Source organism: Enoplosus armatus, chromosome 6 (genome assembly GCF_043641665.1).
Source record: "Enoplosus armatus isolate fEnoArm2 chromosome 6, fEnoArm2.hap1, whole genome shotgun sequence".
NCBI lineage: Eukaryota > Metazoa > Chordata > Actinopteri > Centrarchiformes > Enoplosidae > Enoplosus > Enoplosus armatus.
In genome coordinates this window covers 18,140,882-18,164,509 of record NC_092185.1, presented here as the reverse complement: position 1 = coordinate 18,164,509, position 23,628 = coordinate 18,140,882, and the positions used below count along the sequence as shown (strand labels likewise).

Sequence of the window (23,628 nt, the reverse complement as noted above, 5' to 3'; positions counted from 1 at the left end):
TAATTACTTCCCCCTTCTCCTGTGGCTTCCCACTGTTAGCCTGAGGAGGGTGTATACAGTCATGTGCTTTCTCTGATGTTGCCAGATGTTTATTTCCCCTCCTGTCAGCAAAGGTCTTCACTTGAAGGGTTCTTGCTCCCTCTAAGATCCCTCCTCTCTTTGTGCAGGCCACTTACTCACAGTCACTAGTGCCGGTGGTCGGTAAGAATTGTGGCCCAGCGCAACCCGCGTGACTCACTGTGCTTCACAGACCTCTTTTTGGAGGCTTCTGTTTTGTTGCGCCTTTGAGGATGGTACAGCCTACACCCTTATGAAGTATAATGAGTTTGGTGACCTCAGCAAAAATCCCAACCACAAATAACCTGGAAAAACCTGTGTGGCTGTGCATTCTCAGTGTCAGCTACTGGTTCACAGTGCTTATCCATCAATAGACTTTTTTCACAGCAGACATTTTGACATGTGACAGCAGGGAAAGCACATGTTTAATTAATAACATTAATGAAGGCTGCATTCCACTTAGGTGTCCCAGTTTCAGGGTTTTGGTATTGTTCCTGCTGACTCAGTGGTATGGCTATACCACATATATAAGGACACCCAAATGAGTGTAGCCATTGTTAATGTTACACCTGGGCTTTCAGACATGACAAGTCAAACTCTCTGCTGTGAAAAATATCTGTCAAGAAAGTCTGGAAAAAGGCCTTTGTCACAGCAGACATTTGGACTTTTTGTAGTATAAAAATCACAGGTGTTACTAATAACATTAACAATGGCTCCGCTCTATTCTAAGTGTCCCAGTAAGCCATGATAGTATGACAGTGAACCAGCATGCACAATACCAGGACCCTGAAACCAAAGCAGCTAAATGGAATTCAGCCATCATTCATTTTAATTATTTATGCATTCTGCATTTTCCTACTTAAACTTGTCAAAGGCCTTCCATGACAAGGCCTATAGTTAGAGAAGGAAAATCAGTTCAGGGGAAAAAGCAACATGAGACTAGATGCACATTCAGACACAGGGGGGTGCTGTTGCACACTGATGCAGATCATGGGCCAATCCTCACAGACAACCTTCAGCAGACAGATTTTGATTTTGTATTAATTGCTCAGTATTCTGCGGTTTGTTATTTACAGCATATGCACGTAACAATAAGAGAATATAACAGCTGCTGTGGTTGTTCTTCTTCTGTGCTACACCCTAAAATAACTGCATGACTTGGAGAGGATACCACTAGTAGTAACTTTATTTATATAGTACCTTTCAAGAGCAGAGATTTACAAAATAAATAAAGCACCCAACACACACATGAACATAATACACCATAAAATAGAAATAAAAATAAAGAATCACGCAAAAGCAAGTCTGAAGAAAAGGGCCTAGAGCTGCTTTTTAAAAATGTCCACAGATCTTAAGTCCAAAGGGAAAGAGTTCCAAAGTTTACACCTCAAAAGTCACAGTTCCCTTTAGTTTTAAACCCAGATGGAAGACCAACCAACAAACCCTGATCAGAGGACCTTAGAGACCTGCTGGTAATATAGGGCTGCAGCAGATCTCTAATGTACGCAGGTGCCTGTGTTTAGCCATTAAAAAACACAACATGAAAGAGCATCCCTGCCATTTTTACCCCCGGTGCCATGTGTATTTGGCCCTGAAGATGTTTTTTTTCTTTTTGCTTGTTAAATACTGGATATGTTAACCTATATGGAGGTCCCAAAGAGTGTCAGCTAAAGCTTTGGCTGTGATACAAGTTCATAAGTAAACCTTGCTTTATTTTAAGACGTTACAGGTCAAACAGATCTAACTAGACCTAGATACAACACGAGGCAACATCCCTGTATCACCTGTACGTCTAGTGTTTATCCAAAAGAGGGCGCAAGATGACCATTTTCTGTCAAATAGTTTATTCAGCCGATTAATTTGCCTGCAACTATTTATTTTAAAGTTAAAACCTCTCTAAGTGTTTACCGAATAGCTAAATAACATGAATGTATGAAGCTACAACAAGCCAGCGTTAACATCACATTAACCATTGACACCAGTCAACTAACGTTAAGTTAACTCATCGCGTTAGTTGGAGGGATTTCAGTTACCGGCTACAAAAACCACAGCTTAAAAGGAGGAAGTGGATTTCCCTCATTGTTTGAATTGATGCACCACATTAAAAAAAAAAACACACACACACCTGATAAATATCATAACTTACCGTCTTTCAGGTCAGTTCCTGCACATCAAACAAGGAACCTATGCTCAAACTTTTGTTCGTTGACGGGCGCGCCTCCCGCCGCTGCTCGCGCGCGTGCGTCGTAATTTCACTGGTGTGCCGCCTGCCAGACAGCTGCAGCCAGCTCGCGGCGCGTGGAGCTGGGCAGGGGGGTGAGTCCGTTTGACCAGCAGCATCGATTTCAGCGAGGCTAGTCGACAGTCGGGGACAAGCCTTCAGCACAGTGACAGCGTTTAGGTGACGGCTCCCCTGGACAGCGAGGGAGAGAATGAGAATAGTGGATTTTGTTTCTACTTGTAGGTACAGCGCAGCAGCAGCAGCAGCAGCAGCAGCAGAAGAAGAAGAAGAAGAAGAAGGGAAGTCACCCCAAAAGGTAAGCAGCGACGATGGTTTGCTACTACTGAACGTTAGCGCCTCTACTATACTGTTTACTCTTCTCTCACTTTACAGTTATTAGCGCTGGAAACGCTAGTATGTGGGTGGCACAAGACATGTCGCCTGGATCCCTTTATCTGGTCCTTTTTATGTTTTTACAACTTGCCCAATCCACTACCAATCAATAAAATAGACAGTACCTACTAATTGTAACGGCTTCTCGCAATTGTGCTCCCATCTAATTGTACACGTGATTTATAGAAATGAAGCTTAATGCTGGTTCTTCCATTCTGGGATCAGATACCGTTTACTGTAAGAGTCGATGGCTAGCCTGACAAACCCTCTGTGGTGAGGACACCTCTAGGGGAATTTCTGATTTTGCATCACGGGCTTTCCAGCAGTTGGATGGCACACAAACCCTGGCTGGGATGGCGACAAATGTGCCTGCGATGGGATCCGCCTCTCTGTCCTTAATTTTCTGGGTATCCACTACAATAAACAGCATCTGTTTACTGTTTATCTGCGCGTGAAGCCAATCTCTTTTAGCCGTTACATCCAGTTCCGCATTTTAATTAATATATACATAGCAGCTATGAGACAATGTGTGTCAGTATCAGGAACTACTCTTGTGATCCAGATTGTACACCATTGTGTGTATTTAATTCTAAAAGGAGACATAGATCTTGTCATTGGAGAAAGCAGGATTTCACTCTACACAGACCACAGATGCTCCAGCGTCCAGAAGTAGGCCAGATACTGGTCTGTATGTCATGTCATGCCATGCGTGGTCCCCTTTGGAAGGTTAACTGGGCGTCTCAGTTGTTCATATATGGAGTGGGGGAGGTTATAGACGGTCTTGAGTGAAAGATCTCCAGCAGGATTTAGCTCTCTGCCAGATGTCTGGTGGTCATTGTTTTACTTTTTGTTTGCCCTCCTCATTGTGTTTTTGTTTTCCATGTGATGTAGCACATGTGAATGCTGCTAATGATGAGTGCACATTATCTCTAGCCCCCCCCCCCCTCACATTTAAAATATGCACTGGCATTAATTGGTGTACAACATTGTTTGTGATGGTAGCTGAAGGATATGATGTTTCTGTGAATGAGTTGGTGTATGTTTGCAGTCATGTGCTTATGAATGCACAAGATCTAATAATCTCAGTACAAGTCTACGGGCCACAGACAGTTTTTAAAACGATGAGTTCTTTTTTGCACGCGTCCACAAGCCCATAGCATAGCTACACTCAGAGCGTTGTGAATTTTCTTTACTGTTGCTATGTTCAGCCTCTAGCGTGTGTGTCACGTTGTGTAACATAGTGCTTGTGGTTTGAGGAGGAAGCCCCACACAACGGAAAGGTGACAGCACTGTTGGTGTACTTTTGTGTGATGTGAGAACATGTGAGTGCCCCCCATCCCTCAGCATTTCTGTCTCTTTCACAGTGTCCCTCTCTCTGCTCTGTGTTCTTGCTGGTGTCAAATGGTGTGATTTCTAATTTCTGTTCAAACCAGGAAACTTTTCAGATGGTAAACAAAATGTTGAGAGATCAAGTCCCAATGAGTGGACCAATTGTCAGTTTTACTGTGATGCCCATTTACAACAAGGGCATTTTAAAAAAGGGTTAGGGTAGGCTTATTTCCTCATTGGATCAGAGTAACTTTGTGCTTTGCTGGAGAAGTTTGATCTTTGAAAAGCTGAATCCAGCTGAACTGTTTGACTTAGATAAATGGGTGCAAACTGAACTTTTATTTGTAGAAAGGTTTCAGGCACTTGAATGTGCTCTTGAACAATAATCTGACTGCCCTCTCTGATGCCTACAGGATGTGAGCCACGTGTGAGGCAGAGTATGTGAGCCCTTATTTTGTTTTTATGCCTGTGAATGGGCCTCAGTCAGCAGCTTTAGCCTTTTCTTCAGAATTGGTGACTAAGTCTTTGTAACTTTTCTACTGTAAATCACTACGGATCTGACTTTGAGGCATCAAAAATCAGTGATGTATATTTCTTTCCAGGATGAAAGCATTGCAGCAGCATTGCAAATGATAAGGTATAGTTGACATGAAAAACATAATTTCAATTCAATTAATAGTTATATTATCCACGAATTTCAATGTCTTACTCTGACACCAAATTTAATGTCCATCTATGGTTCTCTTATAACTCTTCAGTCAGCAGCCTTCATTGTATTATATTGTGGTAATATTATTTCACTGAAGAGGCATCAATAGCCTTTTTATCTGCCTGAATGGCGGCTTTATGACAGACGTCAAAGGCCTACAAACGCACCAGTGTCACAAAATGGACCAAATAGTGAAGCCTTTTGCCAACCACAAAAAGACAGACAGGCTTTAGCCCCTGTTGTGTGACTCACAAGGTCCTGGAGCGTACACCACCACACATTGGGCGAGAGGCAGGGGTACGGCCTGAATAGGTTGTCAGTCTATCACAGGACTACTATACAGAAACAAACGCAGTCACACTCACATTCACACCTACATGCTATTTTGAGTTTCCCATTCACTAAACCTGCATGTCTAAAACCTTTTCAGCCCCGGGGAGAACATGCAATCACCACACTACACAAAAAAAACCAAAGCCGGCCAGTGGATTTGAACTCGGATGATGTATCTGAACTAATACCTGAGATCTTCACACTGCCACAATAATTATTAATACCTTCTATAGGATAGTCATACACAGAATATTCTTCATTAAGCATGTGGTTATGATGGCCAAGCTAGTAGAAGCATTGTTTTTTATTGAATCTTTTTGATTAATCAATTCATCGATAAAATGACAGATTAGTTGATAATGAAAATAATTGTTAATTGCAGCCCTGCTTGCCACACAAAGTGATAATGATACCATGTGTTGGTTCATTGGATCTGGGCTGTAGAGTGAGCCAGAAGCCAGTGCGACATTTGCATGAGCTATTTTGTCTATAAATTAGCCAAATCTATTCCCCACACTCTTTCGTTTGAAAAATTGAGGTCACACTTCGTTGATTGTAGATTGTCACTCCACACCACTGAGGAGATGAGTGATTGCTCTATGGGATAATAGCCCGAATAGCTGTTTGTCTTTTGGCATTTGTATAAAGGCTATATTGGGCTATCTTGGAATTTCCCCTCTATAATTGTCTCTAGTTTGTGTCTTTTTTTAGATGCCACTTAAGATTTGTTTTTCCTGCAAATACTTAACCTCCTTGTGTTGTTGAATCATGGTGAAATGACAGTTTCCCAGTTTCCAGTGTAAGGCTGATCCCCTTCCATGTACCATAATCCTCTGCTTCTGTGCTTGTGAACATCATTTGAACATGAAAACTATGAAATCCAAATCACCAGTGGATAGCGCATCATTGAACCTAGCATAATTTCTGTTAACTTTTGACTCAAGACCAGCTGACTCTGGCCCTCTATGTGTCCATCATTTTGAATGATTTAATCAGTTTGGCATTGTAAAAACCAGTGCTGTGTGTATACAAACAGTGAGTATCAGATCTCATGTTGTTGTGAGCTTATTGATGACCTGGCTATTTGCATCTTGCGGCAGTAAAGGAGTTTTGTATTGCAGAAAGATTTGTGGAGGTTTTAAGGGTATTCTTGAAAATGGGTTGATGCAAAATGGAATTTAAAAATAACATGACAGTCAGCGTGAGGTTGCATAACTTCCCCAAATATTGTGTATTCCCCCTGTACATTCCTTAACCTTGCATTATTAATTGTTCAACAAAGCTTTTATAATGTAATAGCACTAGTTATTTAAACTCTTTCCTCTGGCTTCACTGCTAGTATTATGACTCCATTCATCCAGGAAGAGGATCCATTTATGAGAATGTGGCTTTCTCAGCAGGGTCCTGTGGTTTTGTGTGTTTATGAATGCTGTTCCCTTGACATTCCTGTCCTCCTCATACCACCTCTCGAAAAAGTGCTGCCACTCTGGGAAACAAGGCCTCTCTTGCTGGCCTGCTACTCCAGCATCTAAAACTTTGTGTGGTCATTGTTATATTTAGACCCCCCGCCCCCCCCAGGTAATGGGGGAGGCAGCACCGAGGACCAGAGACGGTTCTCAGGCTGGGTCAGATGCAGGGTGAATAGGTGATAGGGAGCCCCCTTCCTCAGACTCCAGCTTATTATTTCCTTTGTTAAGATGGGAGAAAAGGTAAGGTAGTTTGGGATGTTGTTGGTGAATCTGTGTTCTGTATGCTCAGCTTTGGAAAAACGATAAAGCAGAGTGACAGTGGTAATACAGAGTGGAGCAGGACAGAAAAGCCCCTTGGGGACAGCATGCTATTCCAAGCCTTGTGCTTTTCCCCAGTCCATGTGCTCTGGATGTTTCGCCCCTGGGTCACACAGTCTCTATATCGCTGCTATTTTCTACGCAGAAACACAAACACTACAGCCGCACAAAAGAATCGGAGGGAGACGGAGAAAAGAGAGGGTCAGACAGCAAGACAGACAAGGACTCTCTTGTTCAGGCGACTTTGTGGCTGGCCTTCAAGGCTTCCCAGCCGTTTTCTCTCATTGGCCTAATTTGGTATCATACTTCTCCCTCTTCTTAAGTCTATTTCCTAGTTTGTGTGGTCTCAGTGGTCGCTTCATCCCAGTCAAGAGTAGATTTAGTTAGCACACTGTTTGTCAGGCTTTGCTGTGAGTCAATAGCTGCTATGTACAAGTCCTGAGAGGAACCACTGGGGTTAGGGTAAACAATTGGCCATTGTCCATTCACCATCACACCTGCAAAACACATGTATGGTAGCATGGGGCTTTGACATTTGCATCCTTATTGTGTCTGGAGGGTGATGGTATGGAAGTGTTTGGGTTATATTTACACACACACACACACACACACACACACACACACACACACACATAATCGTTGTATATGTAGAGATTGGTCACTATGGGCAACATGCTTGAAGATGGCAAACAAGATAAGATTCAGCAGTACAACATGTTTTTTACACAAGTTACTTGTCATTGTGTGTCATGCACTCATACTGAATCATTCTCTTACACTGGAGCCTTGAGCCAACACTTACCCAGTTTGAGCAGCTCTACTGTATCTCTGAAGTTCCATCTGGACTCAATACCTTCCTTTTTAAAGAAAGGGACGGCTGTTGAACATCTCGTACCAGCCTGCTTAGGTTTCCTGTGGGGTGACTTAGTGAAATTCTTAGTCTCTGAGAGACTCCCATTTTATAACATGACTTTGTTTTCAACTGCCAAATCGGTGTTGTGTTGAGAGAAAATGAACAAAAGATCTGTTCAGGGTGAACTTATGAATATGTGGACCTGGAACAGGAGCTACTTTATCATTACTTAACACTGAAGCTTCCTGCCCTTCTGTACAGTAGAGCACAAAGAAATCTGTTACTCAAATAAACATTTCTGATTCATTTTCACAGCTACCTTGCCACCTCTTTGAATTTCTCTCTTTCTCTCTGCTATTTTCTGCTTCTTTTGGGCACATGCATGCCTACATGCACACACTGTGTGTCTGACACCCATTAAAAACTGGAGCTCTGAAGCCATCTGGGACTTCAGGCTTCTTCATGTGGAAATTAGAGCCATGTGGTTGCTTGTTAGCCTCCCTCCTTTTCTGAACAGGAATGATATGCTTGTTCTCTACAATCACCATGAGCCTACAGCATTAAGCTAATGTAATGACAGGGATAGTAACAAAGAGTGCATTACAAGACATTCTTTGAAGTTTATTGCTGTGAATTGTATTAGTAATGACTGCAGTTATTGCTGAGAAGATTACCTTTTACTTGTTCACATATCATCAGTTCCCTAGTCAGAAATGTACAAAACCACCACAGTTTCAACAGCAGCACATTTAATGTGTGTTATAATACCATAAGAAGGTCTTCTATAGATGCCATAACACTGTGCAATCACATTCAAAAACATAGATGTCATGGGATTTAGGAATACTGGAGACAGATAGAAAAGGACTCAATCACACAAATGTGTAAGGCTTTCTGTTGGATTAGAAGAAACCCCTTGATGTAGCACAGTCTGTTATATAACATTCAGAATTTTCAATTTTAGATCTTTTAAATTTAAATACAAAAGCAGAAGTTTTAAGGACCCTCCATTTATGAATCATCAAAATAAGATGGTATTTTCTTACTTGCCGTTGGTATTTGGCGGGCAGGTAATCTAAGCATGTGCAGGACAGATGATGGTTCATAATACGTACAGATAATAAATGACACCGATGTATGATAGGAGAGGCATGGTATGGGATTATGCTCTGCGAGGTTAACCAGGTTGAATGAGTACATGGCCCAAGCTTGTCTGATCTCTGAGCCAGAGCGTCCTTTGGCTGACCACGCAAGCATTGACTAATCATCCAGTGGCAAAGAGAACCAAACATCTGTCCTCTTCTTCTTCGTCACGCCATCAGCAGTTCGGGGAGAGGGTTTGAGTGCCAGCCACAAAGAACTTGCTCCATGAGAAATTTGATCAGATCTGAGAATTTGATAAATCTGTCCCTCTGGGTTTTCAATGCAATATGTGTAAGCAGGATGACACAGGATGGAAGGATGTCTCCAACACTGTGACTGCAGTTCAACTTTTCTCTGTCCTTCGTTCTGTTGGTATAAACTTTCCACACCCTGATATAGTTTCACTTAAGGGTTTCAGCTCAGGATGTCTGCCCACTGATGCACACAGTAAATACACACCCCTTACCTAACCCAAACTATCAGTCCAGTGTAGCTCGCTGCACTCAGAGTTTCCAGGCTCCTACAGTCAGTTGACTACTGCCAGACTCCTTCTAATCTCAGGCTTTCATTCTGACTTTGCTCTTGTATAATCCTCTGCCTTAAACCTGCCTGCCACGCAGATTAAGATTGATCATAAACCAGAAGAGACATGATTATGGATCAAGGAAAAGTAGAAATATATGTAAAAGAGGACTTGTGCTTTTGTCATCTCTGCGAAATGAGATAAAATGCAAACAAATACAGCAGAATGTGTATGTTAAATTTCAGTGTAACAATCTAAATTTATCAATTTAAATTTATTTTCATCAGTTTATTTTTTTGTGTAGACATTTGCTGATGGATAGAGCACTGACTGATCTGAGTCTCATTTTTTCTTATTATTCAAATTTTGTTGTCTCAGTTAGCCTACCAGGCTCTGAGACAGGAATAAATTCCTAATAATTCTGCCTCATGAGATTATTTATGGCTTTACCCATTACACCTTAGGGCATGCGGGTAATACCTGGGCTGAACACAGCACAAAGATCCAATACATTTAGAGATAGGAAATTTTGGCGATAAGTCAGCTGTATCTCTGTTTAAAACCATGTTATTAGTTGTGTGTGATTCAGAATGCTTTGCAAGCTGTTTGTGGTTTCAACTGTGCACTAAGAACTTATATACGCAAGCTAGATTTAGAGCTCTGTCATAACAGGAAATGATGTCACCAAGGCCCCACGCTCAAAGTCTTGTATCCTGTAAGCAATCAGGTCATCAAAATTTAGCCATACAGGAAAGTGTTTTTTCACTGCATATTCAGAGCCGTTAGTTATCTGCAAGTCGGGCCCACTGAACGCTTTCTCCCCACCTCTGCCTCACCCCGCCTACATTTTGAGAGATGTGAAAGAATTAGTATGTCATGTCTCTGCACTTAACTCCCAGCTCCCCCAGGTGTGATGTTTAACTGTATGTGCGTGATCTCTCTCCCACTCTGTGACCTTCTCTGCTGCTTACTCACTTTTTTCCCTCCAGCTTCCATCTGTTTGACACCCTGATCCCCACCACAACTAGCCACCTTTCTAGTCACCACTTGAAAAAGAGCTGTTCAAAGTCAATTTTGAACCAAACGAAACATGTAATGCTTTTGTCAGAGCGCCCAGTGAGGAGTGCCTCGGCTCTGTTGGTGACTCACAAGCAAAATGCCAGTAGTGTTAATGTGAAGTGACCACCTTGTGGTATTACTCATGTCTTTCCTGCTGACTACAAACACCAAGTCTGGATAATTTGAGGCTTTGTCAGTAAAATGGTTTTCCTTGGTTTGGGGGAAGACCCATTTTGTTGTCACACTCCTTTTGCAGTTCTCATTGAACCTGTTGTTGAAGGAGTGGCGGTCACTGGTTTCCTTTTCTTCCTGACCCCAACACAATACTATCAGCAGTCTGGAGACTCAACACAGGAAGTAAGCAGCTGGAACCTAAAGATGAAACATAACAGACCTTTTACACCAATTTACCCTGTAGACAGTGATTTAAAAACCGTTCACAATCCCCCACGAGCAGTGTGCATGAAAAACTGGCCATGTCTTGACTTGGTAAAATTATTCATCTGTGAAATGAGAATTGTTGACTGGAAAAGAAAACAAGGTTATTTTGTGATAATGATGACCTGTAGCATAAACACAGACCTAATGATTGGTTTGCCTGGTATCCGTTTGCTAACAAAAATATTTTTAGGGTCACGCTTTACTTTAAGTACCCCTGTTTAGGATTTTAGCATAACATTGTATAAACATTTAATAAATACTTACATCTGCATACAAATACATTATAAAACCATTTATTAAATGTTTGCATACTCCTTATAAATGCTAAATAGGGTGACTTAGTACTGTGTATCCTAGTTGACAATGCCATTAATGTTAAATAACGTTTCACACAACGTTTGTGTTTTCATGCACTGAAATCAACAATATAATGTTTCTGTAGTTCAGACCGGGAGAGGGCAACAACATACAGAAAGTTACCAATCTCTGCTTTATATTTATTTCTTCGTTTGGCCTTTTAAAGGTAATACTAGCACCACCCTGCAGACAGCTAACTCAGCTGTTCAGAAAAATATGCTGATGCCTCGGAAAAACCTGAAATAGTTTGACCTGAGATAGATGAGAAGAGGGAAATTGTAAAAAGGAAAGCATAGGACAGCAGAGGCCATTTGTTCAGTGGTCTGGTTTCACTGCCCACCTGTTTAACAACAGACTCAGCTGTTGTTTTGATGGAGAAGACTGGATGCTGGGTTTTGGAGATCAGGTTTATGTGGTTGATCGACTTGGTACCTGATGAAAAGGAAATAACACATCAATAGTAACATCTTTAATGATAAGTCCTGATTTTAGGAGAGGCAGAGGTCAAATTAAACATTGGGTTTGGCTCCTGTTTGATTTAGTTTGTTTATTAGAAGGTCAGTCTTCAATTGACTTATCATTTTTCATGCTGCTTACTATAGTGTATAATTTAAATGACTATCATAAAGGTGAAGGTGAAACTACTTGCTAAATAAAAACTCTTGACAGTAGGTTTTGGCAGGTTTACCCTCCAAAATCATTACTAACTAACTAAGGCAGTAAATGTTGTGTGTAGAAATATACGACCTACCCCCTGAACTTATCTGTCAGTGCGCCCACTGTTCCAGCATCAATGTGTAAATTATGTTGGGGAAATGTCACATCGCTTTAGACGAAGCACGTTCGAGTCGGCACAAGGCTCTGTAGGGAAAAGTTAAAGAGGTTTTGTGTGAGGGGGCAGGTGGTCTCTCACCTGTTGCTGCAAGACATGCCAGACATGCATACCATATGCCTGAGGCCTCAGCTGGCTACACATGCTGTCAGGCGTCAGTGACAGTATTCCTCAGTGCACAGCACTTGTTGCAATGGGCTCATCTGTAGAGTTATCCTTATAGCACGTGACCATACCAAACAAAAGACAGTGTACTCAATTCATGTTGGTTTTGGACTGTCAAGATTGAAAATTCATTTTATTTAAAATGTAGCTGGCCCTACAAATCTAACCCATTTAGATATCTGTTAAAGGAACACTAAAATACAAAGACTTTAACTTTAATATTCATAGCTTGGGCTTTAAGGTTGCAGCATAACAAAGGCCTTGTTGTCTAACTTGTTCCTTAAAATAATCACCAGATAGTAGCAGTTTTTTTAACCCTGATGCTTTAATGCCTACAGTACAGTCAAAGGGTGTGACTGGCCTGGGTTTTCTATCTGCTTCTTTTATCTCCTATCATATACTGTGCCTGCGGGGCATAACTGGCATATTCTTAATATCCAAACATTACTGTGAGACGCTGATCTGGCAAACGAGCGGCGAGGCTGCTCTCTCTTGGGCGATGATTCCCTGACAACTGCTTAACAGCCGAGCCTGCTGCCAGAGCGCATCGGCCCAGGGAAGGCTAGAGGCAGGCTTAGAGGGGCAGACTGGGGTCAGGTAGTGGTTGTACTGTGAGAAAAAGGGAGGGGGTGTGAGGCTCCAGGAGCATCTGACTTCTGGTTTCACAAACTGCTCCGGCCTCAGTTGTCTACTTCTCTGTTTCTGTTCTCATGGGCTCAGGCCAGTCCGTCGCTCTCTTGCTTCTTGAGTATTGTGAGTTAGCACCAATGCAGCAGGGTGCACACAGGCAGAGACTCGAATGACCTCATACATGCACACGCACACACATACTAGAGACATAAAGTCCCATGAATGTCACTCTGTGTCACTCTTCATGCATGCCTTTTTTTATGTACTTGTATGTCAAGTGGTTCAATAAAACCTGTCTGAGTCGGGAGACACACCAGAGGATTATTGGGTTGTTTTACATTTGTGCATTCCAAAATCAAGGAGGGAAGCAAGGAACCATTTCACTACACAGTTCATTTGATATTGTGAGAGGTTTAGTGGTTCAGTCTAAACCATTCCAACTCGCTGAGCTGCCCTTATCAGACAAATTAATTGGATTTACAACCTGAAATTTAGACAAATTTGAAAGATGCCTTTCTTTCTGTATGCCTTTTGAAACCACTTGGATATGAAATGGATTAAATCTTCTTTTCTTTGGGTCTTTTACTTCCCACTGCTTGCTAACCTAGTTATGCAAAGACGGCATCCTTTTAAAGGACAGAGAGAGAATGTGTGAACTCTAATGGCACCAACCGTTTTGTTAGCTGAGGCTCTGGGCACACTAACAGGAAGTTGCTGATGGCCTTGTGTCTTCACACTCTGGCTCCTTACAGACTTCAGCGGGCTACATGCAAAATGTATTTTTAAAGAACAAAGTGTGATGTAAGCCTTATGAATCTACGCAGCATTAGCATAATCCTGGCTTTGACGAGTGATGTGTCAAATTTGTAGAATTTGTCAGATATGTCACTGTTCATTTTGGGTTTTGGTGATGGATAAATAAGATAGCAAGTCATTCATATTAAGCTGATTTGATGGTGAGATGTGTGGAAAGGAACTATAGCATGCTGTGTGGTATTTTTCATTTTAAGGCTTAAGATGACTGTGGTTTCACCACCTCAAATGATGCCTGTTCTGTGGACTGCAAATACCTCCTGTTATTATGGTAGACATAATAAACATTTCTCAAACAAATGTAACCCATCGCTAGCAAAAATGTCCATCTGTAGGTTGGAGCCCCTGTTTTTTGAGCAGCACACTGAATGAAATCCGCACAAAGAACCAGCAGTAAATCACCAAACTACGATATCTTATAAATGTAAATATTCTGTCACATTGATGTGGTTTATGCCAATTTTTGTCCGCTTCCTTCCAGATTCTGACATGAAGAAGGACATTGACACATTGATAGCAGAGGAACGCGCTGAAATCATCTTGAAATATGACAGGGTAAGTGTGTGCATGGGAATACCATCCCATAACTCTCACAATACTCTATTCTTTTATGATAAACACAACTTGCCACAACTTGTCATGGTTCAGTTGGAGGAAACTACTCAGCTGAGCATTTCTCTGCACTCACTGGCTTTTCTTTGGGACAGATTTCAGCCACTGCCAAATATATCAGGGGCAGACAGTGTACCACAGTTCATGAAAGTCTCCATAAAGATGATCCAGCCAAGTCAAATCATGATCCTTTGGAACATAATATTCCCTCAAAGAAGGGCAGTCAAGGTGTATCTAACACATCCAAACAGGGGAGTTGATGGGCTCGTGTGTAGAGAGGCCCTGAGTGGTGCCTGTGATGTGTGAATAGATTTGTCACCAACAGGCAGTGGAAATGGGATAACTAGGAATGATCAATTAATGACACGCCTGCGACTTTGAGTGTTGGATGTGCAGTTCAGAAATGAGGGTTAAAACACTTTCAAGTGACCCATTAGGAATAGGAAAACAAGAGAACCACATGTGAAAGAGACGACAAAAACATGGGAAAGGCTGATGGAAGCGAGTAAAGCAGAGAAACCAATGAGTGAAAATTCATTATTGCTGTTGCTTCAGCTCTGCCTGTAAAACATGTGAGCCGTCCTCTCTTATGCGGCCATTACTCCATTCATTTGTACACACAAGCACCATCTTAAATCTCGTCTAAACTGTTTGTTTTGCATACAATATTTTCTAATAGTGTTTGTGGTATGTGGGTGTTTCAGGGCAGGCGGGAGGGGGTCAACATTGACCCATGGGAGGATGCTGACTACAGCATCTATAAGGTCACTGACCGCTTCGGCTTCCTGCAGTAAGTTACTCTGACGGCTTCCTTGAAGTGGTTTGAATTCTAGGAGAACACCTTCATTTGTATGTAGATTATCTCTGTCCCACTTCCTCTCTTTCTCTCTCTCACCTTTCTCAAACTATGATGATGTCTTATATTAGTGCGTATCCTCTTGATCCCTATTTCTATTACATGTTGTGTATTTCTGCCTTTCTGCTCCAGTGAGGAAGAGCTGCCAACACCCAGTGCGCTTGAAGAGAAGGTATCAACTTTTAACCTGCATAGCAAGTCCAGATTTTGACCTCGCATGTGATATATATTCTTTACGCCCTTTCACATATGCAGTAAACCACATGTATGTCTGCGTTTCTTCTCCCCCAGCAAAAGCAGCAGGAGATAGAGCGAGTGGAGAAATGGCTGAAGATGGTGAAGAACTGGGACAAGTACAGGAACAGTGAAAAGGTGTGTAACTCAGTAAAGACACAATTTAACCATTGCTTCCCTTTTCAACTATGTGAGGTATTATTTCTGTTTCTGTTTTCCATTCCCTTTTTGACCACAGCTTATTCCCTTATCCCACCCTCCTCTGCGGTCTAGACAGTTAAAGCAAGTCCATAAGTTCAAGTGATGAGTTCCTTGTCGTCCAAGAGAGTTGACAAGGCTAGATCCTATAAAGCATTCATACGTGACCCTCTGTCCCTTTCTTCTGGTTGTTGAGGTGAAGACTGTCTCTTTATGCTTAGAGAGTCCCTATTCATATGTCTCTGTCACATGTGTTTCAGTTGGTGAAGCGTGTGTATAAAGGCATTCCTCTGCAGCTGAGAGGCCAGGCTTGGGCCTTGCTTTTGGGCGTAGAGAAAGTCAAACAAGATAACAAGGGAAAATATGAGGTATGAATCTTTAAAAAAGGATGACAATTCCTCTAAAATGTGGATGCTGACAGTTGTCTAGTTTTTAGAACATGTTTGTCCATTTTCTATCCTCCAGAAAATGAAGCAGCAGGCTTGCAGCTTCTCCACAGAGATCAAACAGATTGACCTGGACGTCAACAGAACCTTCAGGAACCATATCATGTTCATGGACCGCTTTGGAGTCAAGTGAGTTCTTAGCTTGACTCAGCAGAAAGCTGTGTGGAACAGCTTGTATTTCAGTTTATCTGCAAATATTCCTGATGCAGTGTGATCATTTATTCATCCCTTTCTTTAATCTGTGACATAATTGCCACCTAAAAGAGTCATAATAGAAACTTTGAGTAATTTGTACTAAGCAAACAAACTGCTGATGTTTCTGTGGATCATAGGAATACTCCCCTGAACTTCAACCCGTTTTGTGTCATATAGATGTTTCCAAAGTTCTTGTTTTTGTTTTCTTTTGTCACCTCAGCTAAGTCTCTTACAGGGAGTGACCTCTGACTTAAACCTTGAGGCAGCCACACACACACACACACACATACACACACACACACACACACACACACACACAAACAAAACCAAAGTCAAAGCGGTGGTTTCCTCCTTTCTGTGTTTTATTAGCCTTCCTGTCAGTGCATGAAGCCCCACAGGAAATAGCATTCATACAGAAATGTGCACTGACATCAAGTGTACATGTTCAGTATATCGCTGCCCACAGTGTTATTCTGAGACAACACATCAATATAATGCTGATACATGAAAAAGTACATCTGAAATGAGCTTGTGCATATGAAATGAGCTTCAGAACATCTTAGAGCTACTGGTTTTGTCCTTCAGTCCTTCAGTCAGTCATTTTAACTCTCTGAGAGTGTGACTGAGTGTTCTCCTCTTGCTCTTTGTTCAATTCAAAGCCATTGAGTCCAAACAGACCAAAACACCGCTCCATCCTGCTTGGCTGCCCACTCCTTCCCTGCGAGTCAACAGCTGTCCCACTCACACCGAAAACACTGACAGCTATTTAAAGCTCCTTTCCTGTCTCTGTCACTGTCTATAAGACGTGTATTTACTATAGAGGCCTGGAGGGGAGACATCCTCTCTCATCTACATTATATTTTTCCATGCGGCTCCACTCACATACACATTTACACACACAATAGCTACTTTGTGTTCACTGTCTGAAACAGTCAAGACTCCAGATGCAATCAGCAACGCAGCACACAACCCTACGATGATAGAAACTGGATAGAAGCTTTGGAAGAAATTATGTGATGTCAGATGTCCTAGTGTGTCACTGTAGCCCCAATAGAAGTCCTTTCACACACACACACTTTTCATTAGTACTTGAATATTATTGCAACGCTGGATAGCTCAGGCAAAGGACCTCTGGTTAAAGAAAAGTATTTCCACAAACCAAAGCAGTTATACAAACATCATCAGGATGATTCAGCCAAGGTTTGTTAGCCTCAACAGCAACATATGCAGCTGTTTTGAGTCTGTTTCTGCTGATTGATGGAGTTAATTTAGGGAGGAGGTGGTTGAGAACTCATCACTCCTCAGGGATTTTCATTTAATAAACTACTATAAACTATAAACACACTATAGTCTGACACACTGTCTGAGCAGATTGTTGCTATCACATCCTCATTTTAACTGGTGGTTTCTCTGTTCCCTCTCTAGGCAGCAGGCACTGTTTCACGTACTGGCAGCTTACTCCGTCTACAACACGGTAAGTTTGTTTGTACGCGTCAAGATGTGTGCATATCTAATTGTGCGTTACATAATATGGAGGAGTCCTGCATACACAGTGGCGCAACAGCTGCGAGTCCACCGAATGTGTTCGTTTCCATACAGCAAAGAACAGGCCAGGCACTCTAAACCCATCTGTTCTCGTTCTTGTTTGGAGCCTTGGGTGAGATCTTTTATTTATGAGTGTGGCTCCGACTGAATGTACAGCAACACTGTGTACCAGTCAGACCACCAGTGAACCCACATCCATGCACAGCGCTCACATCGCCTGCTTTTACAAAAATGACTAACATAACATTTTGTCCACCTCAAGTGCTCATTTCTCATGACAGCCCAAGCCAGGCAGTGTCATCCTTTTTTATTTTACAACAACAACAACATTAATTTAAAATCCTAACAGTCTTTGCTTTATAATAATGTGTTTGGAATGCAGTTGTGGATGCTGAAGTCAGACATGATGATGATTCCTTGCATCTACTTTAAAGTGCCTCTGTACTTTCCAGCGTTTGTCTCCCAAAATAGGGCTTTCTCTGTGTCAACACATATTTACTAAAATACAATAAATGCATGTGTATCTCAACATATGCATGTAGACTAATCCGTATATATGAATTCTTATATAAGCACAGATTGCCGTCTGGTAGGCATAGAAATATTACCATCCAAGGACAGTCTCGTGTACAGTACATTACATCCGCACGCAAACACAGTCCAAGTCTGTTTTTCTGATTGGGCTCTGTAGTCGGTTCCTGCGTGGTAGAGGTGTTGGAGCCAGAGGAAATGGGCATGTGCTGTTCCCTTTTTCCTTTTCCCCTCTTCTCACACACTGCTCAGAAGAAACTGGGTCAGTAGGAGAGAGTGAGAGAGAAAGAGGGAGGAGGGGCTGTGTGTGTGTTTGTCCTGTTTGACTATGTGATGGTAGAGAAGAATGTGGAGAATGTGTAGTTTAACCTCTGTGTAACAATAATTATCTTTACTGTATTTCCTTGAAAGGATACTTTGGAGTGTCCATTTCTAGCTACACAATAAATCTGCCTTAATATGGACAACTACCAAAGTGTCTGTCTGCTTTTGTGTATCTGTGCTTGCCAAGGGCGATGCGTTTAGTGTAAATCATTGAATCATTGCAGAGTGAAATTGGCGGTTGAAGACATGACATTACTGAGAATGTATGTTGGGCTACAGTAAATATTTAAACAACCTTTAGTAAAAGTGTTTATAATATTGTAGCGGCATGTAGCTCCTCGTGTGCAGTACAACAACGCACATCTGTAGTCTGCCTTCAGACCACATCAGACATTCAGGTGCTCCCCTCATTTCTTGGCCTGTGTGTGTGCTCTATTAAATTATGAATAATTCCTCCCATCTGCCCATTCGGTGTAATTGAACCTGTCTCTTCTCCTGTGATCCTCCAGGAGGTGAGCTACTGCCAGGGGATGAGTCAGATCGCTGCCATCTTGCTCATGTACCTGAATGAGGAGGATGCCTTCTGGGCTCTGTCCCAGCTCCTCACCAACAGCAAGCATGCCATGCACGGTGAGACAGCAGAAAATGTTCAGACATATCAAACATCAGAACTGTTCTTATTAAAAATGCTAAAAGTGTATGGGGGCCAATACTGTAGCAATATGCAAATGTGTGTGTGAGTTGTGAAACTGTAACTCAATCTGGACGAGTTTACTCAGGTTTGTGAATGTAATTCGCACATTTGTAAATATTATGTCTCTAACATTACCACGCACCATTTATGGCCTGCTGATTTATTTTTTCACCGCGCTAGGGTTCTTCATCCCAGGATTTCCCAAGCTGCAGCGTTTCCAGGCCCACCATGAGCTGATCCTCTCCAAAATGCTGCCAAAGCTAAAGAAACACCTGGTAAGTTAAAGCACATCTATACGGCTGACGCTTGCTGTCCATGCAAGAGACGCGAAGCTACTTGATTGTTTACATGGTCATGGGCTTCAATCGATTTTTATTCTGGTAATTTCTCATTATTTGAGTGGCAGAAGGCCACGTGTGCAGGGTGATACTGCCAGTCCAAGAAACAGAACTATTTGGAAAGTGAGATTTACAAACAGACAGAGAAGAGATTATGAAGAGTGACTTCCCATAGAGACCCATATTTCTCATTATTTCTTGCCCCACAGGACAGGGAGCAGATGACAACAGGGATTTACAGCACCAAATGGTTTCTGCAGTGCTTCATTGACAGAGTGAGTATTTGGATTCCCTAAAGAACATGAATGTTGCATCTCTAGATCCTCCCTGCTTGTATCTAGTCCCAGATGTGTTCTGTATTTAAACTCAGTCATTAATCAGTAGATCACAGTGCATTCATTGCTTTTACTTTTGAAAATTCACATCTGGGGTAGTTTTATTATTTTTTAATCAGTCTGACTCTCTGCTGCTGTGTGTCTTACATAACAGACCCCTTTCACCCTCACCCTGCGTTTATGGGACATCTACATATTGGAGGGAGAGAAGACCCTAAATGCCATGGCTTACACAACCTTCAAGTTACACAAGAGTGAGTATGAGGCTTATTACATTATCGTGCTGTGCTAAATGAGTCAAACCAGCTTCATGCCCAGATACAGCCATGGCTGCTGTTGCCTCTCGCTTGGCTGCCTCCTAACTGGATGGCTTACATAATGCAAGTGGCCGGTTGCTGTGGAGAAGAATCGAAAGCTGACTTTTCATTGGACGCTCCAATTGCCTCAGCACATTGGTTGAATTCTGGCAAAACAACTCTTTTGACAGGCCACTTCTTTAGTTGGTATCTTAAAGTTAAGCCCGTGTCGAAGGACTGTCTGTAAAATCATAGGTTACCTTACATGTAACCTTGTATATTTGTGTGCACCCATTCTATGAGTTAACCTCTGTTTTGTATCTGCCTTGTGTTTGTCCAATCAGAGCGCCTGCAGAAGCTTCAGTTAGAGGACCTGAGGGAGTTTCTTCAGGAGCAGCTGGCTGTTTCTTTCTTCCTGCCTGATGATGTGGTGGTTGAACAGCTACAGGCTGCAATGTCTGAGCTTCGCAGTAAAAAGCTGGACCAACCTCCTCCAGGTGTGTTCTCTTATGCTTTTATTATTTTTCAGTATAAAGCTACATTCACCTCTTTGTCTGATAAAGTATCTTTTTTTTCCTTTGTTGATGTATCCCCTATTTTCCATGTCCTTTTTTAGCCAAGTCAGAGGAGATGCCAAAGAAACCTCTGGGTCAAGAGAGACCAGTTCTCCTTCTGCCTCTGCAGCCTGACTCTCCTCTGGAGGTCAAAATAAATCTGCAGCCGCACAGCCAACCCAATACAGAGGCCCAGCAAACAGACAGCATCACCCTTCACCAGAAGACCCCTTCTCCTGCAGAGCCCCAGGACTCTAGAACACCTCCATTGCCTTCACCTGACCCAGTTGTAGTCCACACACAAGGAACACCTTCTCCTTTAAGGCCTTGTAGAGCACCTCCGTTACCTCCAAAAGTGAACAAACCCTGTGCTGAGGTCGGGTTGGACGGAGATGTGAAGAAGTCGCTTCCGGAGGTTAGCCAGGCTGAAGATGGGGGAAAACAGGAGAGCCAGCCTGGAGACCCAGAGACCCAGGAGGAGCCTGTGGATTGGCCTCCACCCTATGAGCCCCCTCCTTTGGATGCTCTTACCATGCAGACTGAGGAGGAGATCATGGACCTTCCAAATCTACCTCCTCCGCCTGTCTTTGACCAAAGGCCCCTGGACAGTGACCTGGGTACTGGGACTGGCCCAGAGACCCAGCGCCGCTCTCCCTCCCCCCGGTCAGCCTCTCCACTGGTCACGCAAATGAAGCCATCTCCGAAGCTATCTCCAAAACCATGCCTAAAACCACCCACGTCTCTTAACCTCACGCAGAAAAAACCTCCTCCATCCATGCCTTCCCCTCCCCATGCCTTCACCACGTCCTCCTCTCCCAGACTTCCTTCCCCAAAGCCAACCAAGTTCCCAGTCTCTCTCTACGTCCCGGTGTCCACGGGAGACCGACGGCCCTCCAACACCTCCCAGTATGACAACCTTTCTGAGGCCGACGAAGACGACCGCTACCTGGAGAGGCTGCTGGGCTCCACGCCTGAGGAAGTTCCCAGCATGCACAGCAATTCTCCACATACCATTGACAGACCCTATGACCCTGCTCTCTACCCTGTGCCTCCACCGCCTGTGTTCATCCCTCCTTCGCCTTCTCCTATTCCTCCCTCGCTGTGTGCTCTCCCCAGTTTGCCTCAGGAGCCAGAATATGAAGGAGAGGAGAGCTGGGTGGAGGACTCCATCATCCCCCCTCCTCCACCTAGTTTTGCTGACAGACTCACTCCCTTCCAGTGTGGGGCTGCCAGCTGTTCAGACACACACAGAGCCACCTCGCCCGGTTACTCTAAGCCTTTCTCTAGGGGCCCCAGGGACCATTCTGCCTTCCCAGCACCACTGTTGTACACTGGGTCTCCCCCAGGCCACTCTAGGCCCTCAGGACAGTCTTCAGTAGGGGTGCCCTTAGTCCGATCCAGCCCAGACTTTTGCAGGATGCCTCCAGGTGGACAGCAACTGCCCAAATCAGTGACCTTTTGAAGTTTCATTGAAGTGTTTCTGATTATGCCAATATGATTTGGACACTCTGTTGAGGCTTGATTAGTTTTCAAAGCCATTTAAGAGGCGAAAGGCCAGTAGATATTCATTGTGTCACAGGTGTGTGTGTGCGCGTGTGTGTGTGTGTGTGTGTGTGTGTGAAAGGATTGATATGTACAGATTTCTGTGATACTTGCACCTTTTTTGTAAGGTCAGTTAACTTTTCTAAGTGTCAAACTTGTATTTAAAACCGCTGTCTGTGCTACTGTTTAAAAGTTGTTAAAAAGAGTTTATTAACTCACCTGCTCCTGTTAGTGTGTGAGACCAGATTTGGTGTTCAATTCGATGGAAATTTACAAAAGAAATAAGGTGATCCAATACTAGCCGTGTGTTTCAACATTGCTTAATCTCTAGTTAGTTTCATTTTGTTCCAACAAAGTGTCTTAACCTGTTCGCAGGCACTGAGGATAGCGACTTTAACACAAAGGGCTTTTGAGGCTGCAGAGTAAGGTCATCATCGCAAAAGCACCCAAAGCCTATATGTTTATACTGCATTTATGGTAAACTGTGAGCAGGCTCACACATCTTAACAGTATGTCAGACTGTAATGAGTAACAGTTTCTTCACTGTATCGTTAGGACCAGTAAACCAGGTTGCACCAAAGCAGTTTGTATGTAAACTTTTAAAAGCATCGTTGAAGTTGTAACCACCAGCAACAGGAAAGACATGGTGCAATATGTCACTGGTGTAAATGCTGAAGCTAGTTTGATTCATTATTTTTTTTCCCAGGCAGGTAGCAGTGAGTACTCTGTGGGTATTTTCCCGCTCTGTTATGTTTTAAATTGCTGTCAATTTCAATGGTTTCAGTGTTATATGTGTTTGTCTGGCACTTGATTTCACAGCAATAATGTACCGTTTCATGTGTATACACATGCATGTATCAAGCCTAAAAAAGGTGGAAGCATAAGGCAGGAGGATTTAATGAATGCAACATATTGTCAGCACAGACTTGAGTTATAGTTAAAATCCATGTCACAATATTTATGAAGAGTAGCTCCATCTAGTGGTCAGAAGTGTTACAGATTGACAGTTATTGGCTTTAAGCACACATGTCCAGTGACAAGAGGCTTTTGGGAAGACTAGTTCTGACCATGACATAAATGCTACCTACACTGCCTATTTATGAATGTGCACACAGTCTTTTCCACCTTTAGACGTGTCAAACGACCTAGTAAGCTAGACTTAAGAAGGACAGATCCTGTGTTACACTGTTTTGTACCGACACGGACCGCGAATGAATCAAAGCTAAATTTTTTTCATATGCACAACCATGTTTTAGAGCCATTGCAGTGACTGTGGTGTCAAT

General features: G+C 42.7%; 1 protein-coding gene across 1 annotated transcript; it reads left to right on the top strand.

Moving 5' to 3' along the window:
* Nucleotides 1–14,134: 14,134 nt before the first annotated feature.
* Nucleotides 14,135–22,265, top strand: LOC139286943 (USP6 N-terminal-like protein). The gene is made up of 13 exons (XM_070907888.1): nt 14,135–14,200; nt 14,962–15,047; nt 15,246–15,285; nt 15,405–15,485; nt 15,806–15,913; nt 16,011–16,120; nt 17,612–17,660; nt 19,096–19,216; nt 19,461–19,555; nt 19,828–19,893; nt 20,108–20,207; nt 20,594–20,746; nt 20,866–22,265. Exons 1-13 carry the CDS (start codon nt 14,135–14,137, stop codon nt 22,263–22,265), a joined length of 2,475 nt encoding a protein of 824 aa, XP_070763989.1.
* The last annotated feature ends 1,363 nt before the right edge of the window (nt 22,266–23,628 follow it).

Bases quoted from the DNA above. Each gene is read 5' to 3' on its own strand.
- LOC139286943 (XM_070907888.1), top strand. From the start codon at position 14,135: ATGAAGAAGGACATTGACACATTGATAGCAGAGGAACGCGCTGAAATC. The intron at 17,661-19,095 runs GTAAGTTTGTTT...GTGATCCTCCAG, and splicing joins CTTACTCCGTCTACAACACG to GAGGTGAGCTACTGCCAGGG. The intron at 20,747-20,865 runs GTGTGTTCTCTT...GTCCTTTTTTAG, and splicing joins GCTGGACCAACCTCCTCCAG to CCAAGTCAGAGGAGATGCCA.